General features: G+C 42.3%; 1 protein-coding gene across 1 annotated transcript in view; it reads left to right on the top strand.

Moving 5' to 3' along the window:
* ST3GAL3 (ST3 beta-galactoside alpha-2,3-sialyltransferase 3) overlaps positions 1-26,001 on the top strand; it is a 138,109-nt gene that overhangs the window by 89,102 nt on the left and 23,006 nt on the right. Inside the window, exons 6-8 of the mRNA XM_009070219.1 lie at positions 1,314-1,409; positions 5,792-5,978; positions 25,261-25,407. Of these exons, the coding sequence (XP_009068467.1) occupies positions 1,314-1,409; positions 5,792-5,978; positions 25,261-25,407 (430 nt within the window). The remainder of the gene's footprint in view (positions 1-1,313; positions 1,410-5,791; positions 5,979-25,260; positions 25,408-26,001) is intronic.

Raw genomic sequence — 26,001 nt, forward strand, 5'->3', positions numbered from 1 at the left:
ACTTTCTGGACCAGATCTTGCATCTGCTCTCTCCTTGTTGCCAGAACTGTATTCTTTTTAACTGTGCCATTGTCTATAACATTCTTTTTCTATTGTGATTTTATTATCACAAACATCCATGCTTCTTTGGCCCTTAAGGACACTGGGGTAATACGTCCATCTGCTTGAGGAGGATTTTGGTTTTGGAAAGGCTGGGATCTGCAGTGAAACTATTTGTGCAGGGGAAGCTGTTCCTGAGCATTTCTTGGTGCTGTTAATTCTGCACGAGTCTCCAGCTAATGGCTCTGTCAGCAGAGTGACCCTCAGTGGTTTCGCCGAGTCTTTAAGTGCTCTCCAGCCCTGCTGTGCAAAGAGGGACCCCACATAAGCAGAGCTTTCCTCATGCTGGCTCTTTAGACTTATCACAGCAAGGACAGCCTAGAAGAGACCAGTTGACTGTGCCTGGGACTAGGAAGGCCTAGCCCAAAGATCTGCTCCAAACAACTGATTGCCTTGGACCCTTTCCGAAAAAGGCTCTGCAGACACGTATTCCTTCAGTGAACTACCAGAGATGGAGGCACATTGCCAGAAGAACCAGCTGCGTTTGGGATTAGATGGCTGGAAAGAAGTCCTTTCTCTGTCTTCAAAACAAAATCACTTTTTAACATCTGCTGCAGAGAAATCTCGTGACTTATGGATCCACGAGAATCTGTTCTCTTCCTTCTCTTTCCTGTTTCTTTGTCAATTAAGGTTGTTTTCCTTCCCTTTCCTCACCCATTGTGTCTCTTTATATGTTTCCTACAGGACAGGAGCGTGTGTGTGGGGGGGTCTTTTATCTCTCCATTTCGGGTTTTTCTGTCTCTTGAAGTCTCACAATAAGTGCAGCAATTTTTCTCTCAGCAAGGTGAGCACACCCCAGATAACCTGACAAGATCTGCCTGCACTCATAAAATTGCTTGGAGAGAGGACTTCCTCACTAAGCCTTTGGTTTATTGTTATTTCAGTGCTGAATGAATAATGAGAAGGTTTAAGTAAACAGATGGGTTTGATTCAAGCCCATCATACCAGGGGTGTGGGGGGAGAGGAGCTGCTTGTCCTGACAGCTCATCTCATTAGGCCACACGTGGTGTGAGGTGTTGAAAGCGGTTTATCACGTGTAATGCCCGGGCATGATGGGGTGAGCTGAGGATCAAGTGTATCTCTGTCCTCCGCTTAATTCTTAATATTTAAAAAGGTTTCCTGTAGTTCTCAGATGCGTGCAAACTAAATATGTATAACTTTTTGTGTTTGAGTTATGTTACAAAAATCACCTCTTTTCCCTGTTTCTTCCACAGTCTCAGCTGCCGGCGATGTATAATTGTGGGAAATGGTGGAGTACTTGCAAATAAGTCATTGGGGTTAAAAATTGATGACTATGATGTTGTTGTCAGGTGAGTCTTTGGCATTACAGGTTTTTTGGTCGTGTTCACATGCTATGCAGGCAAACTTTAACCTGTACTAGTGACAGCATCCATTTGTATGGAAGCATTAACTTATATGGAGGGGAAAAAAAGGCACAAGCATATAAATGTTATACACGGTGATCACATCAAAGGGTGAAGGCACTCCTCAAGCATTCCATTTTCCACAGCTATTTGGGAATGTGATCTCTTATATGATCTCACTTGAACCTTCTCTTCGTAGCTCCTTTCTAAAAACTGCTGCTTATGTGATGCCCTTCTGTGGTGAAGCAGTAACTCACTGTTGGATCTGCTCCCAGATGTATCCCCTACATAGCTCAGGGAAGTGTTATTGATCATACATGTGTAGCATTCCTCAGGAACTACACTTCACTGTTAGAATGGGAAGGACTAAGAATGGTGCAGCATAGGGTCTTAGGAAGCAGAAAGCCCCTGTGAGTGAGAACCCAGTAGTGATTAAATGTCTGTAAATGTGCCCTAGAAACTGTGAATACTTTGCCTCTTTCACTGTGGATGACAATGTTGTATAAGAGAAAAGAAGCAGAGTGGTGTAGGAGCTGGAAAGGACCACAGTCAACGTTAGTACTTCTTGCTTTAGCTGAGGACCTGGATAATCGCCATCTCAGAATGCTTGAAAAACGTGCTGATATGTGAAATCACAGGTCTAGTCATAACTCTTAGTAATAAATCTGTCAAGTCAGGGAGGTGTTCTGGGTGACTGGAGATTAACAAACATAATACCTGTACTAATGGAGAGTGAGAGAGAGAGTGTGTGTAGGAGGGAGGGGGGATGTGCTCTAGGGAGCTACAGGCCCATTAGTCTGACTTGAAAAAAAATGCAGAGCTTTTTAGCAGGTTTTGAATCATGAGTAAGAAAATATTACGATGGTAAATCAAAAAAGTGGGATAAACTTCAGTGTAAGTTTATAAAAACTGGTTTAACATAGTCTAAGTTGGGTATTTTTGTCTAAGTAAGATAACTGATTTCCTATTAAAGGAAATGTATCTGATATCATCTCCCTGAACTTTAGTCAACCATGAGATGTGGTGGCAAATAGCAAATTCTTAGCTAAAGAGAAAGAAAGAAAGGGATTAGTGAAAGAATATAAGGCACAGTACAGATATCATTTAGCGAGATCTCTGTTCTCTCCCATGTACCAGAAATGGGCACATGAGGAAAGAATAGAACATACACAGTGATAAATATCCTCTGACTCTGGACTAAAAGAACAAGAAGATCCCTTTCATTGTTTTGTTCTTCTGAATGGTTCCCTGCTTCTCCATCAGTGTGCTGGACACAGGGATGGTTGTTCAGAACAGAATGAAATTTTTACAGCCCTTCTAGTTCATCCCACTGTCAGTTGTTAGCAAGGAGCTGTTACTACTTGTCATAGTCTGGTGACTTGTAGTTATTTGAGCTGAATTAAAATGCAGTTATAGACTTTTCTTGGGCTCAGACTGTTCAAAAATATCAAGACAACAGTTTCAATCCATCTAGACTAAGCCACCCACTAAGATTTACATCAGAAAGTCCATTATTTAATTTCTAAATAAAAAATTCAACTTTTTCTCTCCAGATCAGTAAATCTTAGTCACTTTGCAAGCTGAGAGGATAAGAGGGCAGCTAAACACCTGTGCTGTTTGTGGGAGGGATACAGGAGAGAGAAGTCAACTGTAAAGGTTAAATGAAGCCAGGTGCTTGGATGTGTATCCAGCTGCTTGCTTTACTCCTGTGGAGGCTGAGGAAGTTCCTTGTATTATTCCATGCTTTTTCATGGGTTGCAGAACTCCTTTGAAAGATCATATTGGGACCTCGGAGGTGAATTTTAGGGGGGAAAATGTGGTACATTTGTGGATAAAGGAGTGATCCAGCAGTATGTGGAGATTTTTGATGCCCCATGTGTTACCATGTGAGGATTGCTAATTGCAGCAAGAAATCTAGTCCTTGTGGTGAATATAGTCTGATCAGCTTTGTCAGTTCTAAAACAGCTGGGAGTTACTGTTTTCCTTTAGCTAGATACTACCAGATTTCAGCACAGATGTTATTCCCAGTTGTCACACTGTTTACCTGGCAGGAGCTTCTTGCAGCAGTCAATCATCAGTGCTCTGAAATGCCTCTGTAGATTAGATTGCAGACAGGGCAAAACCAAGCATGTATCAGAAATTCCTGATTAGGAGGAGATAGGAATTCACCTAATGATGATACTTTAGTGATATCTGAAAGGGGCTTCCTGGTGCCAAGGTTAGGAGTCAGTGTCTCTAAGCTCCCTATGTCATCAGCAGACTAAGAGAAAAACACTCTGAAATGTCTTGTCGAGAAAACTGCCCATCCCTGGATAGTACAAGGAGGCCTGACATCCTAACTGAGGTTTTCTAAGATTTCTCTGCATTTATAACGACCAGTGTGTCCTGCCTGAGAAGGGATTTGAGCTGTGTAGTCACACCTTTGTGAACACAGGCTGTGGCTGCCAGAACTTTTCCTGCTCCGTGCTGGCTCCTTTGCAGGACTCCGTCACTGTGACTCTGCCAGCAACTCACACTCTGGCCCTTTGCTGGAGATGTGGGTTCATTTTACTCGGGGAAATAGTTTATTTCCTGTCTAGATACAAGGTAGAAGTGCAAAGTTTTGAAAGCTTTAACAAGGTAAGCAGCAAAACAGCGAACCCAGCAGCTGAGGATGGGGAAAACCCTGCCCAACGGCTACACATTGACATTTGAAATGACTGCAGGCATCTTCTCCTTAACTTCAAGAAAACAGTTGAAAATATGTATAACTAGCTTTCTTTGCATAGTATTTTGTAATATTTATCTCTGTTACCTTTAGAGCTGCATGCTTCTACTTTATGTAGGGTCATTTATCCCCAAAAGACGCAACACCTTAAAGTTTAAATAATGCCCATGGCAAAAGAAAGTGATGTGTGAATGCACCATCAGCAACAGAGGAGAAAGCAGGGGATCAGCCTGGCTGGGAGCTCTGTGATTGCAGGTAGTCAGGTCTAGTTGCCTCAAAGCCAGACTACAAAGCAAGGGTTTATAAACTACAGAAAAAGACTTCATCTATATAAGTTGTGGTGCTTCTGATTAAGTTGTTTTCCCTTTTGCTTTATCATTAGGAATAAAATACTAGTATTTTTACTAGAAATACATAGGAATTTATTCCTCTTAAATTTTGAACATCATTTCAGATTTTTTTACAGAGATACTCTTCTGCTAAAAAGTTTACAACCTAAAATGCTTAGCCGGGCTGAAAAAGACAAATCCAGATTCTCATTAACATTCCTACAGAGCAAAATTTGCAGTCCATAAGCACTTTCCAGTATATTGAACTGCAGCAAGTCAAGAATGCTGCAATAATTCAAGCAGGCAATGCTGTTCCATCAGGGGCTGCTGTTTGATGTCAGCAAGATTTGTATTCCAAGTTACTTGAAATTTCCTCATCTTTGGGTTTCTAGTTTTGAATAGAAGTTCTGACTAACTTTAATGTCATGAAAGTCACCATTGCTGTTCATGCCAAAGCAGGTTTTTTTTTCGAGGGAAAAAACTTTGGTCCTGAGGATTGTTTAAACAAAAGCACAGCTATGTATTTACATAGTGTTCCCTTAGAAATCAGTGTGCCCAAGAGCAAAGCTATGTATCTGCTTGGGTGTTTTCAGAGTGGGATGCACTTCCAGAGCAGAAACTCCCCCAAGTCCATGAGACCACAGTGGTGCTGAGCCTTGCCCGAGCTGTGCAGTCCAACTTCCTCCTTTGTGCTGGCATTGCAGGGCAGCTCGCCTTCCACACCAGCCAGTTTGGGGAATTAAACCAGGTGGATATTGTTCCTTTGGGGTTTTTTAAAAACTATTACCTGGCTTATTTCCCTAAACAGCCTCACTGCAGGTAAGATGAGCAGTGTAAGCTCTGGACTGGGTTTGGAGCATGAGACCAGTTTCAGTTTGTTTAAACTGAAGTGGAGCTGCATCATCCTTTTCAGCACAGTCTTACAGAATCCAAGTAACACATTACAGGAGCAATGGGATATTAAAATATTAATGCTTAGTTTGTAACTCTAAATTTGCAAGGACAATATTTTTCAGTTTCCTTTTCCAAAGCTTCTGACCCAGCTGAGGTCACAAGAGTGGATATGCAGAAATGGTTTGCACTATATTCAGTGATACAATTTAAACAGTTTCTAATCATAATGTTGTCATTTGATATAAACCACCATAAATGTTTGTGGTGAAGAACTGCAAGAGTTAATGTTTGCTGCTGTAACAGCTGCTACAGGGAGCTCTTGCAGTGATTGCTGTGTCATCAACATGCTCAAGTGTAAGTGGGAATCTGTGACACTGTCTTCTCTGGTTGCCCTGCAGGCTGAACTCGGCTCCAGTGAAGGGTTTTGAAAAAGATGTGGGTGGCAAGACAACACTCCGGATCACATATCCCGAAGGTGCAATCCAGAAAATGGAGCAGTATGAGAAGGATTCCCTGTTTGTTCTGGCAGGATTCAAATGGCAGGATTTCAAGTGGCTGAAATACATTGTTTACAAGGAGAAAGTGGTAAGAACACTATCAACTGACACTGTGAAGGTCACCTGATTAGTAATGGTGGGCACACACAATATCACCATCATATTTGCCCCATTTTGGTCTGAACAGAATTCTTTTGTGCGTTGAAGTGAAGACTTTTTCTACCTTCATGGACTTCAGCTTTAATTAAATATGTTTTACAAAGACATTTCTGTAACCTAACCTTGCATCACAGATGAGGCTTTCTATTCAAGATTATGCTAGTGTGTACTCTGAACAATGAATTTAATTTTTAGTTATTTTAAAGAGTTTTTAAAAGGGCCAACTTTTGCTTGGATTTTATGGATTCTCAGGATTTAAGAGCAGAGGAAGGAAAAGAGCAATAGCAGGGGAAAGAAATGGGAGTCTGGGGACAAGGATGTGATGTTACAGGAGGGGCAAAGAAGACAACAGCAGCACAGCTTGTTGAAAAGCCTACAACTCAGACTTCGTGTGACCTGAATAACACAAGCCATTACGTTTTGCTCAGCTACTGAGATTCACGATTTGTTTTGGTAAAAGTATCATCCAGAAGAACAGTATCAAGTCTAATTTTAAAACACTGAAATGATGAATACACTGCTTTCCCCATGTAAATATTTTGCCCCCATCAGTTGCATTAGTGCCCTTCTGAAGTACCATGGACCTGCTACTAGTCGGGGTCATTCTCTGTAATTCACCTATCCTAAATGGAACCAGGTTGACTTCTCATTCAGCGAATGGTTTGTCTTTATCTCTTGTTAGGAAATACAGTATAAACGCACTCTATTTGGATATAGTTCTTGTTTTACAAATCTTATATATCTGTTTTCAAATGTTCCTTAATGACTTTTCAGCAAATAACAAGACAAATGGATTAGCATTCAGAGGATGGCATGTTATATTGTGTGTTTAGAGACAGAGAGAGGAGGTTGGCAGCTCACCACATACAGAATGAAACAGTCTGGGAACATAATTGTATACGGCTGTTACACAGATGGCCTTAAGGGCTCATGCTTCGCTCGTCTCACACTGGCACCAACTTGCAATTATTTTCCAGGTACCAGACAGATGAAGTTACCTGTCAGGCTCTGGGCAAGCACAAGTGGGCTTTCGTCACCTGAATAATTGAATCAAAAGTATTTTTCTTTGCTTTGTGTCAGGCTCTTGTTCTTCATTCGAGGCAGGGAAAGCCCTGGCAGTGGCAGTGCCCTACAACCAGAACACAGTTGCAGAAACTCCTAGTGTTTAGCTTCACTTTTCAAAGGATGGATTGGTTTACTTCTAAAGAAATTGAATTTCTACCTGATACTTACAGTCATGTGTTCATCACTATATTCTAATGTGATATCCCCTGCTCTTGTAAAGATGCAGCAAATAGTCTGTTAAAACTTGCTAGAAGACCTGGGGGAGTGATTGCAGTCCTCTGAACTGAGTGCTTCAGTGCCCAGCGTGGCAGAGAGCAGAAAGAGCTTGAGCTTCTTGCATTGCATGTTACTTCTGTGCTCTTGTGATTGCCTCCTTATCCTTTATTTTTTCAGAATAAACATTCCCTTTTTTTCTCAGTTCTTTTAGGTGATGTTTTCCAGATCTCTTAATTCCTGTTCCTCTTTTGAATGCCTGCAGTTGATTCATCTTTATTTTCAAGAGCAGTGCCCAAAAATGTACAGACTACAGCAAAAAGAGAGGAGCAAAGAGCTACTTCACTGGCCTCATAGTTCTCGTTCTCTATACATTTGCTGTTTGGACTGCCTTTTCCACACTGACATGGGACCGAAGGCGAGTATCAGGTTCCTTGGAACTCTGGGTCTCAGGAAGAACTGAAGAGCAGCCTCCTCCTCAGCTCCACACCCCGTGCTTGTGCCATTGGCTCCTCATGCCAAAGAGCAGCACTGTGCACTTGTCCCTACCAATTCTTTCTTCCAGAACATTTCTCCAATTCGCCAAGTTCCTTTGGCAGCACTTCCCAGCATACCTACCATTCTTTCTAGATTCATGTCCTCTGCAATTTAATAAACATACTTTTTGCTCCATCATCCAGGTTGATAACAGAAACACTAAACAAAGTTGGTTCCTAGGGAGACCCCAAAGAAATAACATCCATCCATTTTTACAGTGAGCCCACTGAGAACTCTTCCTGGATAGTTGGTTTTTTTTGCCACTTCTGAACTTTTGTCACAGTAGTATCATTAATAACGTTTTTGGCATGTTTGTGAAAGTAATCTGTCAGATGTTTTAGTGAATTCCAGTTCATGTCTTGCTTCTCCCCATGATAATTTTTCCCCTGTATAAAGGATTATTTTTTTAAATAATTTGCTTCTGACAAACCCGCCTGGATTGCTACTCAGGCTTTGGTGGTTTTTTTTCAGGTGCTTACAAATAATTAATCCTGCTGTTTTAGGAACTGAAATCATAAATCAACTCTCTTCCCCTTATTTTCCTTCTTAAGGCCAGGCATTACTTTTGTCCATTTTTCAATCCTTTTACACCCTACCTGTTCTACCCAAGTTTCCAGAGGGAATCATTGCTGGTTTTTGAAGCTGCTGAGCCAGTTCATTGAATACTTTAGGATGCAGCCCAGGTGACTGGAAAACATCTATCTTATGCTCTCTAGTCTGATCTCTCTCTATTTGAGACTGAGATCTTGCTGTCACTGGCTTTAGCTGCAAGCAGGTGGCTAGTACAGCTGCTTTTTCTAGAGGAAATTGATGCAAAAAGTGCAAAAATGGCCCAATGGAGAATTAACAGTGCTATGGGAATAGCACGTAGGTGTCTCTTTGTTCTGGTACTAAGTGTTAGCATTTTTATCAGTGTGTGGTAAGTTCAAAATGACAAATGCCTGTCCAGTGCTCTCTGTGGAGAGTTTATGTTTCTCTCTCAGCTGATTTTCCAGAGAAAAGGTAGTGTCTTCCTTTCCTGGATTCATATAGAGGCAGTTGTTTGACCTGGGAACTCTGTATGCTACTGTTGCTTCTTTTCTGACATGTCTCTCTGCAAGACTTCATCCCTGCTGCAAGCCAATGGTTATAGTCAGGAGTCTGACCTCCGGACAGAGAAAAGAGAAATGGAAGCATCCTGCTAAAGAGCATAACTGCTTTGGAAGTGGACACATTCCTCAAAAAAATGGGCCTATCTGTGCCCTCTGATGTTTCCTTTGCCTGTGACTGTTGATGGCAACTGCATGTGTCCATTATATGGTCACAGGTGGAATATAAGATTTTCTGAGTTCCTTCAGACACCTGGAGCTGCTTGGACTTGCTTGATTCTGGGCCAGGTACTAGGATCCCTACTTAGTCCTCTCTTCAGTAAGTGAAATCAAAGGGAGTTTATCTGAGAAAGAGTAAATGAAAGGTGAATGGCTATTTATTGCTGGGTCAGTGCTCAGATAAGCTTATTCTCCCTGCAGCTGAGAGAGATTTGCTCTGTGTTATGTTAGTCTTTTGGCAGCACTTTCTTACTGAGGAAGGGATAAGTGCTTTGTAGAAAGGAGGATTTTCAGGAGATGTTATAAGGAAAAAGAATCAGTGTGATGCAGAAGCAGCAGCAGAACAGTGAGGCAGGGGATTTGATGTGTTAGGTACAGTCTGGTGCAGCAGTCTCTCAGCAATCAGTGTGACGTCTTAGTGCCCTGGAAGGCACTATATCCAGAAACTGGTGCAGTGGAATATGGACCAAAGGAAAAGTAAAATCTGTACTGCTTTTTATGTCACACTAAACCAGAAATACCTGGAAGCAAGTAAAAACTTGAGAGAAAACATTAATCTAGGAACAGAGCAGGTTTAGATAAATATTCATTGTCAGCAGCAAAACAAAGGTAGTCTCCATCAGACTTCTGGCTGAGCTGGCGCTCAAAATTGCAAGTCTTGTAGCAAGTTATAGCAGTACTGTATCACCAGAGAGTGTAGACCTGCCTTTAAGAAGGGCAAGGGTGAGTGAATCTGAGCAACTAGAACCCTGGTAATCTGATTTCAGTCATTTGACAAGCATTAGAATAAACTGAAAGAGAAAACATTTGTGCTGGTTACAACTGAAAGGAGTATGGGATGAAGAAAAGTGACACAGTTAGCAGCGGGGAGTATTGCACCATGCTGACCTACTATGTCAGTGTACAAGTAGAAAGGCAATGGGTCGCAGTCCCACAGCCTGCAGTCGCATGAACTCATGGTTATTGCAGAAGGGTCACCGATGTGAACTGTTTGTGCGTCTGTGGTGACTGGTCTGGCAATGCTGACTTGCAGTCATTGCTGCAAGAGCCTGGTGACACTTCAGGCACCTCTTCACTGATGAAATGACTGCTGCCAGTGCATCCCCAGAGGGGGATTTCTCATGGACAGACACTCAGAACAGTTATATTTTCTCCTTTTTGCCAAGAGACATTACCCATATATATTGTGATCCACCCTGCTGCTTCCCACTACTTGTACCCTCCTGCATCACCCTGAGTCTCTCAGTGACAGAAGCTCTTCCTGAATAACCAAAGTACCAGAGGAATTATAGGGGTAGGGAGATTTGGTCATATATTGTTCTTAAAATAATGGTCAAAAGCTGAAATTTTCTCTGTTGCATGGAGAGTAGGTGTTTCCTGAAACAAACAGGAATGTACAAGCTCCAGATATGCAAAACAGCCATCTCAGCCTGGTGCTGAGGCCAATTCCAGGGTGGTTTCTTGCCTGTCATTAGTGAATCAGGAGGTCTCTTGCTTACTAGGGCTCACTTCCTTCAACATCTGGCATATGGTGATAAAGCAGCCAAGTGAGAGCAAAGGTATCACTAGAAATTGGCAGCTCACAAGCTTCCTTCTCATGTAGTAAATGAGCCTGTGGAGGATTCCAGTGGGAATCTCTACAGACTTTGCCAGGAGGAGCTGCTTGTGCAGTAAGTGCCTGCAGCACCTTGAAGTTCTCTTTGATAGTGAAAGTCATAGGAGCAAGTGAGCACCTGCCTGTGAACGAGGCCAAGTTGGGTTGTCTGTCCCTTGCAGGGGCATGCCTCTGACAATTTGCACACAGCAGTGGTGCCACTTGAAAACCAGTTGTCCTCCAGCAGATGCTGGGACTCCAGCAGTGGGCACGACATATGTCAGAGCATGTGACTGCTGCTTGGGAAGATCTTGTGGATGTGACAGCAGTGAAGGGTTTTTTTAATCTTTTATTTGGGAACTACATTTCTGTATTAACCCAATAGCTTACTTCTAGTTCTAGTTTGTTACGATACCTTCCTGGCATGATCAGCAAGTGTTACTGTGCTAGAACCAAGGCCAGGCTGCTGCCAGAGCCTGTGCTCTCTGCTGAGCTTTTGTTTAGAGCTTTTCTTCTTCCATTAGTTAATGGCTTTGTCATGCTGCATGTTTGCTAGAGCAGACTGTGAACGTCACAGACCTGTAGTTTACTCCGATTCTGAAATAGCCTTACCTGTGGCCAGTTTTGCTTCAAAAAAAAAAACAGCCTGAGGAGCCACCATGATTCTCCTGTTGTCTTCAGGAAAATAGTGAAGCTGTGAATCTGTTGTTGCTGTCCAACCTGAAGTAAAGCTTGTTTGGAACTTGAGACCAGCATTTGAGCAGGTGATTTCTCTGGGTCTGTGCTGTGGGGGAGAACCTGCTTTTTCCAGTGCTGTCTCTTGTCTTTGGTGACAAATAGAGTGACCACTGCTACTAGCAGATTCACTCGAGAGTTTGCTTCTGGATTGCAAATATTTTCTTTCACTTTTCACCTCCAAGGGGCTTATTGCTTTAAAATATCTTGTATACAGTTGGTCTTTTCAGGTTTTAAAAGACTGTGAGAAAGACATGTGAGATGATTCTTGGGACAACCGCCTGGTTTTGTAGAGTTGTGAATCTGCCGATAGTTGTCTTGATGCATTATGAATGCAAAGCTTGGTTACAGATTTGTGGTGCCTCATTCTTAACTGAAATACAACTCGGCCCCTCTGCCTAGATGTGTGCCTGGGTGAGCATTGCCTCATGCCCTCCTGCTCTCCTTGGATACAACTGAAAGGGGACAGAAGCTGGACTTGCTGGTCCATCATAAATGAAGGTTGTCTCGTTTCTTTCACAAATTTGAGTTTTCATGTAAATAGCCATTTATAATCCTGCAGAAGTATAGTACAGGAAAGCATGGCTGCTGAGTAAGGCAGCACCTGTTTAAGGAACATGATTGCAGCAGCATACAGTAATTGTCCTGTTGTCCTAGCACATGATGCAAAAGCCATTTCCAGTCACAAGAGCATGAGGGGATTCTAAGAGGAATTGTAGCAAGGAGTACCTTGCCACATCATCAGGATGGTTCAGTGCCTTAGTCAATGCAACTGAACCATTACTAAATGCTGAAGCACAGAAAATGCTTTGTAATAAAGTGAAAACCTGTGGCAGACTCTGCTGGCTCCTACCAAGTGTCTGACTGAGAATGTGAGGTGGGAGAGTCTCTGTGATGCATTCTGTGGAGAATATTCCATATTCCTTTGACAGAGAGTAGCTGGAAGTTAGTTTGTCTTTCTGGGATGATTCTTGTGACATCATTGAGGGGTTTTCTGGCTGTGTAGAAGGCTAGTCCATACTGCCTGAGGGGCTGTGCTCCCACAGTCAGGAGCTCTTTCATCAGTGCAATGTATTGGTGGGAATGGCCCAAGGGAGCCATGGAAGACTTGCGTATGAAAAAAAATATGGCTCTGACCTAGGAGATCAGAGCCATTTTCAGAATATGTAAGGAGAAGTATGAACACTGATACCCTATGAGAGAAGGTGAGCCATTTTTTTCCAGTCATGTTTAGAAGAGAGGATGGAAGATATACAGATATGCTATATCAACTCTTGTCTCTGCTGCCAAAAAGAGGGAGAAAACCTTAGTTCTGTGTTGTGTTATTTTTAACAAGCTTTCAGGTAGCACTGTGGTGAGGACCATAAAGTAGGCAAATGACCCAGTTTGCAACATGAGCCTTGGGGGAGACTTCCTGGCCAGATTCCCAGAGGAAGATTGTTGGTATGGAAAGTGCAGGCTGGAGCTTGCCCTTCATACATACCTGCATGCAATAGTGTAATAAGATTAGGCAGGTCACTACATAGCTGAGAGCTGTTCCCACCCAGGCATGCACAGTGTGTCAGTAAAGCATCAGCTGGTGACAGGGGCTGCTCTGGTGCCATTGCAGTGTTCCTTCATAGCATTTAATATGATCAGATGGATTCATGCTGGACAATAAAACTTGTCTGCCTGGATTGGATAGTCATCAATGTCCCCAAGTCTGTAACCACATTCACCTAAGCTTGAGGGGCAGATGAAGAAAGTTTTTTCAATAGCCATAACTGTACTAATTTATGGATTAAATGATCCAGGTATCAGAAGTTTGAAAAGCATCTGTATTTGTAGGAATAGCATAATTGATTACCCCAATTTTAGACAGTTTATCTTTAAAATTAAAATGAAAATTGTTGATGTGCCTGCCTTTCCAGTCATTTCCACATCATGCATGGCTTTTGTCCTATATTTTTGTTCTTGCTTTGTTTACTATTAGCTAATGCCCGTCTTCCTTGCACTATTCTTCTGTTGGAGGATGAGCAGCATTTGTCCATGCTAGGCTTTGGAATTCCTTAAAGAACCCTTTTCCCACATCTGCCAAGACAGCATCATCTTCATTTCTGGCTCAGTAATCCCAGGTGTGATGTGAAAATCAGAGATCTCCAGTCAGATTATTATTGTTCTTCAGTTCCTTTTCCTTCACATAATTCTTAAATGGAGAGACCCAAGCAGAATTTACCCCCTGAAAAGACTGTATCATTGCCCTAGTAGGACATCCTTTCTGGGATTACCATCCTGCTTTGTCCCGAGACAATTTCTTCCTAAAATTGTCATCATCTAATCTCTTCTGATGCCTTCTGCCATCCAACTGACAGTTGGTGTTGTTTCCTAGATCACTCTTACCTTCTCAGCTAGAGACTCAGCTAGAGTTAAAAAATATGGATAATTTAAGGAGTTGCAGTTTTTCCATATTTCTTCTTTTGTAAAGTACCTGTGAGTGAAGGCCAGCTGAAGATCTAGTGTAGCTGTCTTGAAAAAGCATCAAGAAGGTGCTCATGTTCTACTCTCCCTCCTTGGCAGGCTCTGGCAATATTCAGACATCAGTATTATGCAAATCCTGGTAGGTGCATTTCAAGGTCAGAGTGCATGTATACTCAGGTTACCTGTGCTGATTGGAATATCTGAGGCAATGTAAAGAAATTAATTCCAAATCCAATGCTGATCTTAATGTAACACACAATTCCATAAACAGCAGAGCACACAAAATTGCCTGATTGCCTGGAAATTTGTGGCCTGCTCCCTTTTGCACCACAATGCTCTCAGATTTCCTCCAACTGATAAATACCCAGTATGCTCTGTCCTGCCTTTTATCCCTCCCTGCTGTCTGATGGTTGCATGTAGACTTGCATGTTCAGTGGCCTGAACATGCGTGATTGGGCACATGGCAGCCCAAATGAACAGAGAGCTTCTGTGCTCACATGGCATCACCTCCACCTGTTCTCACATGCAGACAGGTGTGTGTCTCTTCCACCCAGACATACGTGGTTTTACCACCAGTGCAGCCCAGGCCTGCTGAGGGTATTGCATTGCCCACATGTGCAGCAGATGTTGCTTTATGCTGTGAGTCCAGTCAGAGGACATCATCCACAGTGAAACAGAGACATTGCCCAGAGGGTATGGGCTAGTCAAGCAAGTGTTAGTAGCATAAAGGTGTTCCATGTTAACACTTCAGTAAAGAACAAGAATCATTTGAAGTCTGCAAAGCCTCCCTTAGTCTGAGAGATTTGAGTGCAATTTATTTAGCTTACGGAGTTCAATTTATTTAGCTTATGCATGAGATTTTAAGGAGATTTACTTGTAGTCTCTCTCTCTTCCTAGAGGGAACATTTTTTTCTCACAAGACTTTTTAATTTCGAGGGAAGAAGTGTATCTGAAGCTAGGCAAATGACCAAAAAAGGCAGCACATTTATATCAGTATAATTATTTTTGCTACATCTGCCCTACAGGCTTGATGAATTTGCTCTTGAAGTCTTGAAATCAAGACTGAATATCTTGGTAAAGTTCCATTCAAGCAGTGTGAGAGTAAAGGACTGGAAGAAGCTGCTGATGGAAGAGCACTGGTTGCTGCTATGCAGGACATCCAGGAGCATGTCGGCAGGATCCCTCTTGGCCTTTCAACCCGTGCCGATAAGAAATAGCACAGTGTGGTGGCTAGAAACTCAAGCTAGATAAAATAAGCCCAGACAGATGTAATTTCATAGAAATGTGTCCTTATAATTCTTGAATTACATACTTGCAGAGGTAAGCATTGACTGCTGACATTTTTTTCTGAAATACAGACTTAATCCAGTATCTTGGAAAATTTTGTGTCCTGGGATTATTCAGAACAGGGCTGCACTCTCATGTTGCCTTCCTGTTCTGTGACTCTGGGACCCCCTGTCCTCACTCTCTCTGACCCGTTCATTGACTACGAGGAGCAGGATAGCAAGCTAGTAATACATCTGACAGCTTGTTATGAAAGTAAGTTATTTGCTTTATCCAGTTGTCTGCAAAGGTCACAGCAAAATTTTCTCTTCCTGGGGCACGATTAGCCAGATCTGTTTCTGCATCCAGAGGGAGAAGTCTTTGTGGAGTCTCTGAGGTGAGCAACCTCCAGCATAACAAAATTCCCCAGAAGGGCCCTTTGGAAAGCATTGCAACACCACAGGATGCTGTGAGTTCACCCGTGTGTGGTGTGGAGACTCACAGAGGAGGGGAAAAACACTGATTTGATTTTGCACATAAAATTACATGCTTTGTATCGGTGGCTGAAAAGAGACTCCCCTTTCACAGCTCCAGGAATTTTGCTATCTGCATTTTTCCTTTAAACTGGGGGGGGGGAGAAAGACCGAACAGTAAATATTTATCCAAGATGTGTGGTTGTTAATATGATCCAGTCTTCAGTCATTTTGAATGGTGTCATGATGACAGATGTTAATTCAGAAAGGAATAGATTGGACAATTTATGCCTGAAACACATGTGTTCCTTGGCGAGCTCCATGGATTTCTTGCATAGTTAGAGCTGTCTGAGCAATTTGTAACATTTTCTCTGCCTCGAAGCACCAAAGGCTCCAGGACAGGGGGTTGACCTATATCTTCAATCTGCTGTAATAAACACTGAGGTAACTAAAATCCCCATGTGCTTCTATCTTCCTAAATTTATCTCTCCCCATGTGCTCCAGCTGTGTGTAGTGCTTCTGGTTCTTCCCAGGAAGAATGGCAGCTTCTTTCTGCAAGAGAGGAGGATGCTTCTGTGTGTGCGGGGTGTGAATCCCTGACCTCCTACCCCTCTAGATTCAGCTTCTCTCCTGTCTCAACACTCCTAGTTATTTAATGCAAACACTTGTCCCGACAACAGAAATGGAAATAGACCAAGCCATATGAAGGCAGGAAGCAAGAGGGATTCTGGAAAGACCTCACTTTTTTTTGCTAGTATTTCTGTTCTTACAGTTTCAATTTTATGGGATGTGTCTGAGTGTGTTTCTTCTCTTCTTAATTAAGACAGATTTGAAAAAATGTTAGTATCTTGTTTTTTATTTATTTATTTCATCAAAGTCATAAAATTGGAGGGAAGTGGCCAAGCTGTTGGGTGCACAAGGGTTTTGGTTAGTCCACTTGGAAGTTTTTCTCAGATAGACCATCCCTTGTGTTCTAGCCATTTGTGATTAAATGAACTTAACCCACAGCTGACAAGTACAGAGAATACCAAGCCTGGCCCAGGCAGTCAGCACTTGGACTATTTGGAAAAAACCTCTTTAAACATAAATGTTCTGTTTTGATTGCTGTTTATTTAAATTCTAATCTTTTAAGAATATTAAATAATATTACTTAAAAACTCATCTTCTGTAAAACACCAATTATTAATGCAAGTCTAGAAAATTAAGTAGGGCAGGAGCTTCCTGGCATTTTCCCAGTTTCTTGTTATTTTGACCTTTCTGCTTTCTCCTCTTAAAGGATGGTGAATAATTTGTATATATTCTATATGAACACTCAGTGAACATACAAATTATTTGGCTTCTCGTTTCAGCAAAGATGCCAAAATAGGAGAAGACAGATTTTCTGTATACTCTTGCTGCGAAAACAATGTAAAAATTTCCCTGGAGTCTCACTTTAAGATTACTTCAGAAAGCAAGGAGGGTTTCTAGGCCATAATTCTTCCTGTGGTGATCCTTTAGCTTTTTTTGTTGTAATGTGCCAAGAGTTTAGTCTAAATATGTGTTGTTTAATGAGTTGCTCTTTGTATTCAAACTCATGAACCAGTTCAGCTCCCTAAAAAAGACTTTGCTGATGGGTGTCCTTAGATGCCCTGGGATGCCCTTGTGCTTTGTCACCCAAGCCTGCAAAGACAGCTCTTTTCCAATTTTTCTTAAATTTTTCTGTTTCTTCTGTGCAGATATGCTGTGGTAAGTGGAGCAGGTAGCTGAGCTTGTAGTTGGGGTCACCCTATGTTTTCTGTTATAGGCAACAGGGGAAATGATCATTTTATTACACTGTCATCTCTGAGCTGATGTTTTCCATGCCATGTGTTTGGCACAGCTGGAAGGTTCAGCTGAAATAACTTGGCTGTCTCTCAGGATGAGGCTACTGAAAATCCACAGTTGTATCCCTGTTTAAAAAAACCCACCAAAACACATCTCCCACCCTGTTTTGCTGAGATTCTCTAATTCTTCAGCCTACTATGTCTCCTGCTGTTCTCTGAAATCCTGTGGCTCAGTCTGATGTTCCATGGGTTAGAGTCTGGGAGCACTGTGTGTGCTGGGCATGGTCAGTGCTACCATAGCTTCCCTGTTCTGCAGATGCCCTGTCCACACAGTTCATTAGGATGCCACATCTCCAGGGATGCAAGAACCAAATAGGAATTTCTCATCAGTTGCTTCTGCACAAAGCGATTGGAGCAAGGACAGCAGGCCAGGGAGCAGGGAATATCTCCTGGACTTTCAGGAACCCCTCTCCTTCTGCCAGCCACTGAGGCAACATGGAAGAGCAGTAGCCTGGTCTGGTGCATGCCAAGAGCAGGAGTATTGGAGGTTGTAGAGTGATGTGTACTTCAGCAGGGAAAGGAAGGATTTACGAGCAGCACGGAACTCCCAAAACACTGGCAGATTACCCTTTAAGACTTTTTTAAGTGCTTTACGATTATAAAATTCAAGCTGCCAAAAGTTAAGAAAAGCAAAAAAACAACATTGCGTTTTCGACATTAATTCAGTTCTCCTGTGCAGATGTTATCCTTAATTACATAATTGCATCCTGGCTCACTTGGAACACAGCTGTCTATCTAGTGGAGAGGGAAGACTGAGGTTTAGACTAATTTCTGTAATGCAAGACATTCAGCCTTCTATGAGTAGTTAGAGAAGTTGTAGAACATGTGGATAGGAGAGAGGAAAGGATAGGAGAAAGAATAGTCTCCTGGTTACAGACACTGAGGGTTCCTTTTGAGGAGGTGATTTAACCTTTGACTGACCTATGTGATGCTGGAAAAGTTAGACTGGAATTTCACAAACACATGTAAGTCTCAGGGGGTGGATATGCAGGATATGTGCTGCTGGGTGTCAGCAGCAAAGTCAATGGAGTGATGCTGTCAGCTTAAATGTTCTGAATATTCAGCCTAAAGTGTCTGAAGTAGAGCATCAGGAAGCAATGGAAACTGTGGGCATTAATCTTCATCTGTTTTCTCCCCTGTAAAATTATGTTATACATACCAAATATTGCAGAGATGCTCTAAATATGAAAGTATGGTTTGTAGAACAGTTAGATGTATGGCGATACAAGAAAAATCTTGTGGGAAGATTAGAAAGTCAGTGTTCACAAGAGCAATCCTGGGCTGAAGTTGCAAGACAGTCCTACTTCAGCAATTACCAATAAGTGGATCTGGCCTTTCAGCCCTGGTATTCTTTAATAGATGTTACATGAGTATGACATTTCATAAACTATGTCATAAGAATAATAACGAAATAAAGAGGCTTACTAGAATAAAATACTCTGTAAATAATGATGATCTAGGGCCTGTTCTTCTGTGGGATTTTTCTGAAACTCTACTACTTTAGATATTTTTTCATTGAAGAATTATTATTCAAACAGACAAAAAAACCCACAACACAAACATAATTTATCCTAATCCATTCCTTTTACTAAAAACTTCCGTCTTTCCTAAGACATTTCAGAACAGGAATATTTCTTCAAATCTTGGCACAAAATCCAGCTTACATTTTAGACAATAGAGTCTGTAGTACAGTCTATCCATCACCCTGTTTGCACATAGTACAGACACATCTTCTGACACACCGTATGTGAGCTATCATTTATGCTTTGACTAGTGAAATAGCATCCATCAGAATAATCTTCAGTGTTTTTCTGCAGTTCATCCAACATGTTCCAAGTTCTCTTTTCTTCACAGAACAATCTCTTTTTTTTTGATGCTGTTTTGTTATCTTACAACTGTGAACCACAATTTGCTCAGTTACACGGCTAAACCCATGGAAATACATTTTAAGAAAAAGGAATTCCTTTTCATTTACAACAGAGCATAAAAGTAACTTTGCTCTCCTGACTCCTTAAAGCTGTCTTGGCCTTGTGCTGCCTCATCCTGTGGCTCTGAAGACAACAGTTGGTGTTAGACCAGCCACACACAGGCTCACATGTGTCTGTATTTAGGTCAGCTCCAGCACTTAGTTATACACATCAAATGAAGTTGGAAATTCATTAGGTCTATTTGAAATGCTTATCTGCTTATTCATAATATATGTTTGCAGGTAAACATGGCAGAAACTTCCTACTGACAGCCATGAGAATGAGCACATTGCTGAGCTATAGCAAACTGATGTGTGACACACCAGTGCCACCCTCATCTCCCAGCTGGCTTTTGTCACCCCTGAAGCTGCTGCTTTCTTTGCTGGTACCTGTGGACAGGACAGCTTTGTGTATAGCCAGACTGATGTGGAAGTTACAAGTTTGGCACAAAGTTAAAAATTTGCAACTGCTACTTGAAATTAAGTTTTCTTTCTCTGATAATTATCAAGCCTAAGGAAATGTATTGACAAAGAAGAAAATAGTTTTGCTTTACAAAGAAAAAAAAGCTCTAGTAGTACCATGTGTTGAGGTGCTTTTGTCTCCATCATGCTTTGCTGCTCTTTGATGGCTAGGGATAAAATGTATTTGGGTTTCACACTGAGAAACACGAGTAAAAACTAAGTTTATGGGCTTTTTAACCTGTCAGGATTTCTTTTGAGTGCTGCAAGGTTGTTGGCAGGTGGGGAGTACTGACAGGGGAACAGCCTGGGAAATTACAGCTGTTTGATTTTAGATTTGGTCGGTGGGAGGATGTTTGGAGAGAAGGATCAACAATGATAAAAAATAAGAAGTATCATGTTGTTGGATAGTCCAAGAGCTGCATCTCTCTTGACAGATGAAGGAAAGGCTTGAGCACAGTCTGCAGGCAGTGTAAGAGCTTTTCAGGGAGACAGATAAGAGTGGAGCACAATGATCTAGTCTCTAGAACATTTCTAAACTCTAGAAACTGAAGATAGGATCATTCTGAATGAGTGCTGGCCATCAGAGCCATGTGCAGAGAGTAGTGAGGGGTTCTCCATCGCTTTGAGAAAGTTGGGTAAATATGTTTGAAGTGTGGGCTAGTGGGTCTGGCAGTTGACCATCAACCCAGACTGCAGGCTCTCAGCACCTCTGTTCTCATTGCTAAAAATTCCTTGTTGCTTTGATAATCGGTGCAAATGATGCAACTTCATTTATATTGCCACTTGTAGAAGAGCATTTTCTAGGCCTCCGTGTCTACTTGACCGCTGAGAAATGCGGCGCTGGCTGATAAGATGGTTATTTTCTAGTGGAAGCACGCCTTCCACATCTAATTCAGTTATGCCTGAGCAGAAACCTTTCAAAAGCCTCTGCAGATGTATGGCAGCAGTTTTGCTATACCCTGTGTTTGTGTGACAGTGAGTGCTTGTGGATGACGGGTAGAGAATAAACCACATTCCAGCCTCCGTAGGGGCAGAGATTCCAGTGAACCATGTGCTCCCAGGCACGGTGAGATCTTGTGACTGGTACATCATCCCCTGACTTTTTCTTTTCCTTATGTCCTTCTTCCTCTCTATTTCTGGTATTACCAGTGTTTGAAAGAGCAGTGATCTCCATTTACCACAGGTTCCCTCTCTAGTCTCTTCATCTTTCTTGTTGCTCTGCAGCAGAGTATTTCATACCCAGACTTTATTCAGCTTTGTTTTGCACATAGATGGCCTTTGCAACCTCCATGTCTCCTTCCCATGAGAGTTAAGAAATCTTCAAAAGCAATGCTGCCTGTACACCTAAGTCCAGTAGCATCACAGAGATAGAGAAGAGAGGCAGCACCTGCGTCGTTAGGATGCAGTGGCATTACCCCTCAATTTGGTCAGCATATTAGAAATGTTGCTATTCTGGGAGACACAGCCTGCTTCTCATAGTTTGTCTTCCACTGAGGTGTGCATCTTGGCTAAGGCTCCAAGTATCCGTATTTCATTTTAGCATATGTTGTGGTTCACCTTGGTAAATCCAAGAACAGCAGATGGAAAACTGAATGGAGACAAAAAATACTTTACAACTGGCTGTACCTATTACCTTTCAGTATTCTGCAAATGGACAAAATGAGGGATTGCAGCTGGATTGTCTTGTCCCTGGAGCCATTTATTTAATCCCTTGCTCATAACCTGCCGTCTTTGGTCTGTCATGTCTGTAGTGGTTTATTCCTGGAGTGGTGTCTCTAGAGGTGGTGTCTCTTTCTGCCTCTCTCACTGGATAAGAATAGTTTAAGAGACTGGCTTGAAAGCCCTGGCCCATCGAAATTCTTTGGTACTTGTAAAGTAGTCTCCAAAGCCATTAGTGATGTCCTTTGCAATTATACAATGATACAATTTTGAATACACTCCAAGATTGCTTAAAAATGCTGTAGCCCTCATAAGCTTGTTGTTCAGTCATATTCTTCTTTCTGCCTCTCTCGCTGTGGTGCTTGTTTCTTTATGCTTATACTGTAAGCTTTTCTTTGGCAGCCCTTGGCACTGTGAATGCTGATTTGTGGCTGAGACTCCGGGTGCATAGTAATACCAACAAGTAATAATGGGGATACACAGTTTCCAGCCTGGACCGTCTGGTTTCCACCTTGATGCCAGGAAGTGATGAGGCACTGTGGAAACATTGCCTAAGTAGTTTTGAGACTCATTTTCTGACTGCTTATTATTATGCCAATCAGAAAGGGAGATACTGCATCCTTAGAAACCCACCCTTAAGCACTGCAGGTTTAGTCGCTGTAGCGGAGAACAGAGGATGCCCCCAACCTCCAACTGCAAGTCCAAGCTCCCGAATCTGGCAGGAAAAACACACCTTCCCTCCCAGTGCCTGCTGCTCCTCCGGTGGCTGGTCTCCTCCCAGCCTAAAAAGGGACATCATTCCCCGACAGGAAGTAATTGCTTTGGAAACCTCGCTGAACATCTGGGTCCGATCAGACGGAACACACGCCAGGCGCAGCGGCGGGCGCACATCAGCAGAGCGCGGAGCCTTGGACGGGCTGTGCGCCCAGCGCTGGCTTGTGTCAGGGGAGCAGCCTCCCGGGGCTTGCAGTGTGCTGGTGCTGCGTTTTGTAGCTTGCCAGTGACAAGCTGCAGAACAAAACCACAGGGCTTGAGATGTAGCTCAAAACTACAGGGCTTGGAGAGCCAAACCACAAGGCTGAGAATTTCAGTAATGAAAAGCCAGGAAAGCAGTCTTTGCTTCTTTAGCCATGTACAGTGCTTTGCCTACTGTGTAGGTGGAAGAATGAGAGCTCTCTGCTGAGACTACACGTTTCTCCTTGCAATTGTTTTAGGAACTACAGCAGGAAAATACACAAAAAGGAAAGATTACCCCAGATGTCCCTCAATAATAATCTCAGAGAAACTGTCCAGAAAAATTGCAGGGAAGAACCCAGAGCAAATAGAAATGAGATAGAAGGGAGAAGCCAGAGCAATTTCAGAGCAGTGTGATAGCTGAGGGAAATGCTTAGGGAAATTGTTGGGATGAACAGCATGAAAAAGAGCCATATAGAAGGGACCAAAGCAGACAGGCTGTATTTCCAGCTAGGAGTAGGGACCTACATTTGTTTTGCACTGGCATTGGAGGAGCTGAGGGGACCCCAGGTATACTCCTTGCGGTTCACACAGCACTGGGAAAAGGGGCAACTGTGGTATGTGTAGCCATCTCTTTCTGAACAGCTCCAGCAGGAGCAAGGAATAAAAGTCTCAAATATTTGTAATCTTTCTTCTTTTTCCTTTCTCTTTAATGTTTTGTGAGTTACGTAAAAACCATGTAAAACCTGCTGAAGTCCCAGAACTTACCTAGAATCTCCTGTGGAGTGTCAGTGCAAACAAAAGATGTCTTTTCTCCACTTTAAATAGCTTGCAGAGCTTTGGTTTGCATTGTTTTCAAAATTTAGGCAATGCCATATTTAGAGTTGCATGTGAAATAGTAATTGAACTTATAAATTTATTTTAGTTTCAAGGTCACACACTATTTTTCCAGGGTGTGCCTGTTTAAGCCTATGATAAGGTGGTTTCGCTGAATGAGTAGCTGTTCAAGTTTTTTGCTTATCATCTTAATTTCTGTGAGACCTGGAGCATGCTTAATGCAAGTGGAATCTGTGGCTTTATTTAATTTTTTTCCCTCCTTCCCTGGAACTGAAAGACCTCTACTTTACACGTGCCTTTAGGAAATTCCAAAGGTTTAATATTTATCCATTTTTAAATGAATTTTCACAAGGAGGCAAAACTCAGCTCACATACCAAATCCCTCAAATCCCTTGGTCAAATAGATGTTGGACTTTATTAACATTTATAAAGTTTTTCTCTGTTTTGTTAAATGCTGGGATCAGTCAGTGGCTGAAAATATCTTATAATGGAAAGTGTTAGGCTGCTTTGGCACCAGGCATTCTTTCTCATTCAACTATGATGAAAGAACGTGAGTATTAATTAGGAATTTTTTCCATTTATGGTCCTGAGAGCACTTTACCATTGTCAAAATGCATACTTAAACTCATGGGATGCTTGCCCTGGTCATCAAAAGCATATTATGTTTGGGCAGTTTGGAGGGAGCACAGGATAGCAATGGGATTTGGCTTTCTTAGACTGTTGGTATGGGTGACTGTGTGCATCCTCCTTGAATTCGCTGTGTTGCTGCCTTTTGTAACATGAGCCATCTGCCAAAGTTTCATTTTCAGGATATGAAATTCAGCAGCTAAAGATATCCATGGGATTGGTCCATAAAAAACCCCTCTGTGAGGTGTTTAGCAACACGTGGTGTGAGAGTTCACAGGAGCCAAGTGCAGTACAAGGAGTGTGTGAAATGCAGCAGGCATCAGCTGCAGCTGTATTCCTGTTGATAATTACAGGGGTGATTCCTACTGGGCAGGGGAAGCTCCTGAGGGTTTCACAGCAGATCAGCAACATTTTCAGCAGTGCCTTGAAAGCAACTGTGAAAGTCACTGTTAAGCTGCAAGCAACAAGAAACTGGTGTAAATAATAATTCCAAAGCACATGCTTTTTTTGTAGAGTGTAATGTCTGTCTCTGTTGCTTGTCATGGAGATCACAAGGAAGATGGCTCAATGCTTCAAGGAGAAGGAGGCGTTCAATCAGATTACCCTGCCCAGGCTGCTGGTTAGCAGATTAAAATTCCTGCTATCCTCCCTGTGCCTTGCTCTGAATTAACCCAAACAGAAGTGAAGCATTAGAACACAATTGTTCTGTAAGTCCTGTGAACACGGAGTTATCTGGGGGGCACTCCATGCTATACCTGCTAACATCTGGACCAGCAGGAGCAACGATATGAAGCTGTGTGGCAGAGCAGCATGAGCCCCTTTCCAGGCAGGGCTGTCTAACAGGGCAGCAGCAGTCGAGGCTAGTATTGACCAAAACAGCTGAAGTGCCAGTAAGAGTGAAAAGATTACACCAGGGAGAGGGTCATTCATGCTGAAACGCAGGTCTGTCTGTCTTCACTTGCCATCCAGACTAGCTCAAGTACATCAGTCCATGCTGCTGTCACAACTCCAAGATGCACAGCTCCCCTGCAACCTCATACTAGTGCATTGTGGCAGTGAGCAGGGACAGTGGGTACTGCTGCCAGTAATGCATTTTCAATTATTTTACTATAAAATAATAGAAATCTGCTGTATTTTGTATATAATTGTTGTTTGTTGTTTTGTATTTCATTTTCTTTTCTCTTTTTTTGTTGTTACCAGAGTGCCTCTGATGGCTTTTGGAAGTCAGTGGCAACCCGTGTCCCAAGAGAACCCCATGAGATACGTATCCTGAATCCCTACTTCATCCAGGAGGCAGCTTTCAGCTTCATTGGTCTGCCTTTCAACAATGGCCTCATGGGCAGAGGGGTAGGTATAAAGCAAAGGAAGCAAAACCACAGGGAAGGATGAGAGACCAAGCAGCAGAGTAGACTTACACTTTCTTATTTTTTTCTTTGGGCCTTTGCTGTTGGACATTGAAGAGAAGAAGGGGGTTTGGCTCTGTTATAGTGGCTGCACTCAGCCCCCTGCAGATCAAGGCAAGATCCTTCCTGATCTGAGGATTTTGAGGGGGATCATCAGCACTTCAGCAGTGCCTTGACATCCCATGCTTATAGTAGAAGAGGGTAAAGGTTTGTTTTATGAGGCCTTTGGTAAGAAATTCTGATTTTGCAGCAACAAGTTTTAGATGTTTAAGCTCACCAAAGAAAATAATGCAAACCACAGTTTTAGGTCATAGTTATTAGCAAAATACTTTCATGGTCATTCATGTATCTCTCACCCCCAGTGCAGCTTTTTGGAGTGTTAGTGTGGAGTAGGTGGTGACTTGGGTTTTCTGGATTATCTCACATTGCAACACTTTCTTCAGAACCTATTTATATTTGCTCTACGTAATCTATCAACCATTAGAGTAAGTATTACTTGGGTGGGTAAATTGCTCATGTACACATGTGATATAATTGT

The sequence above is a fragment of the Acanthisitta chloris genome, unplaced genomic scaffold, assembly GCF_000695815.1.
Source record: "Acanthisitta chloris isolate BGI_N310 unplaced genomic scaffold, ASM69581v1 scaffold23722, whole genome shotgun sequence".
Classification (NCBI taxonomy): domain Eukaryota; kingdom Metazoa; phylum Chordata; class Aves; order Passeriformes; family Acanthisittidae; genus Acanthisitta; species Acanthisitta chloris.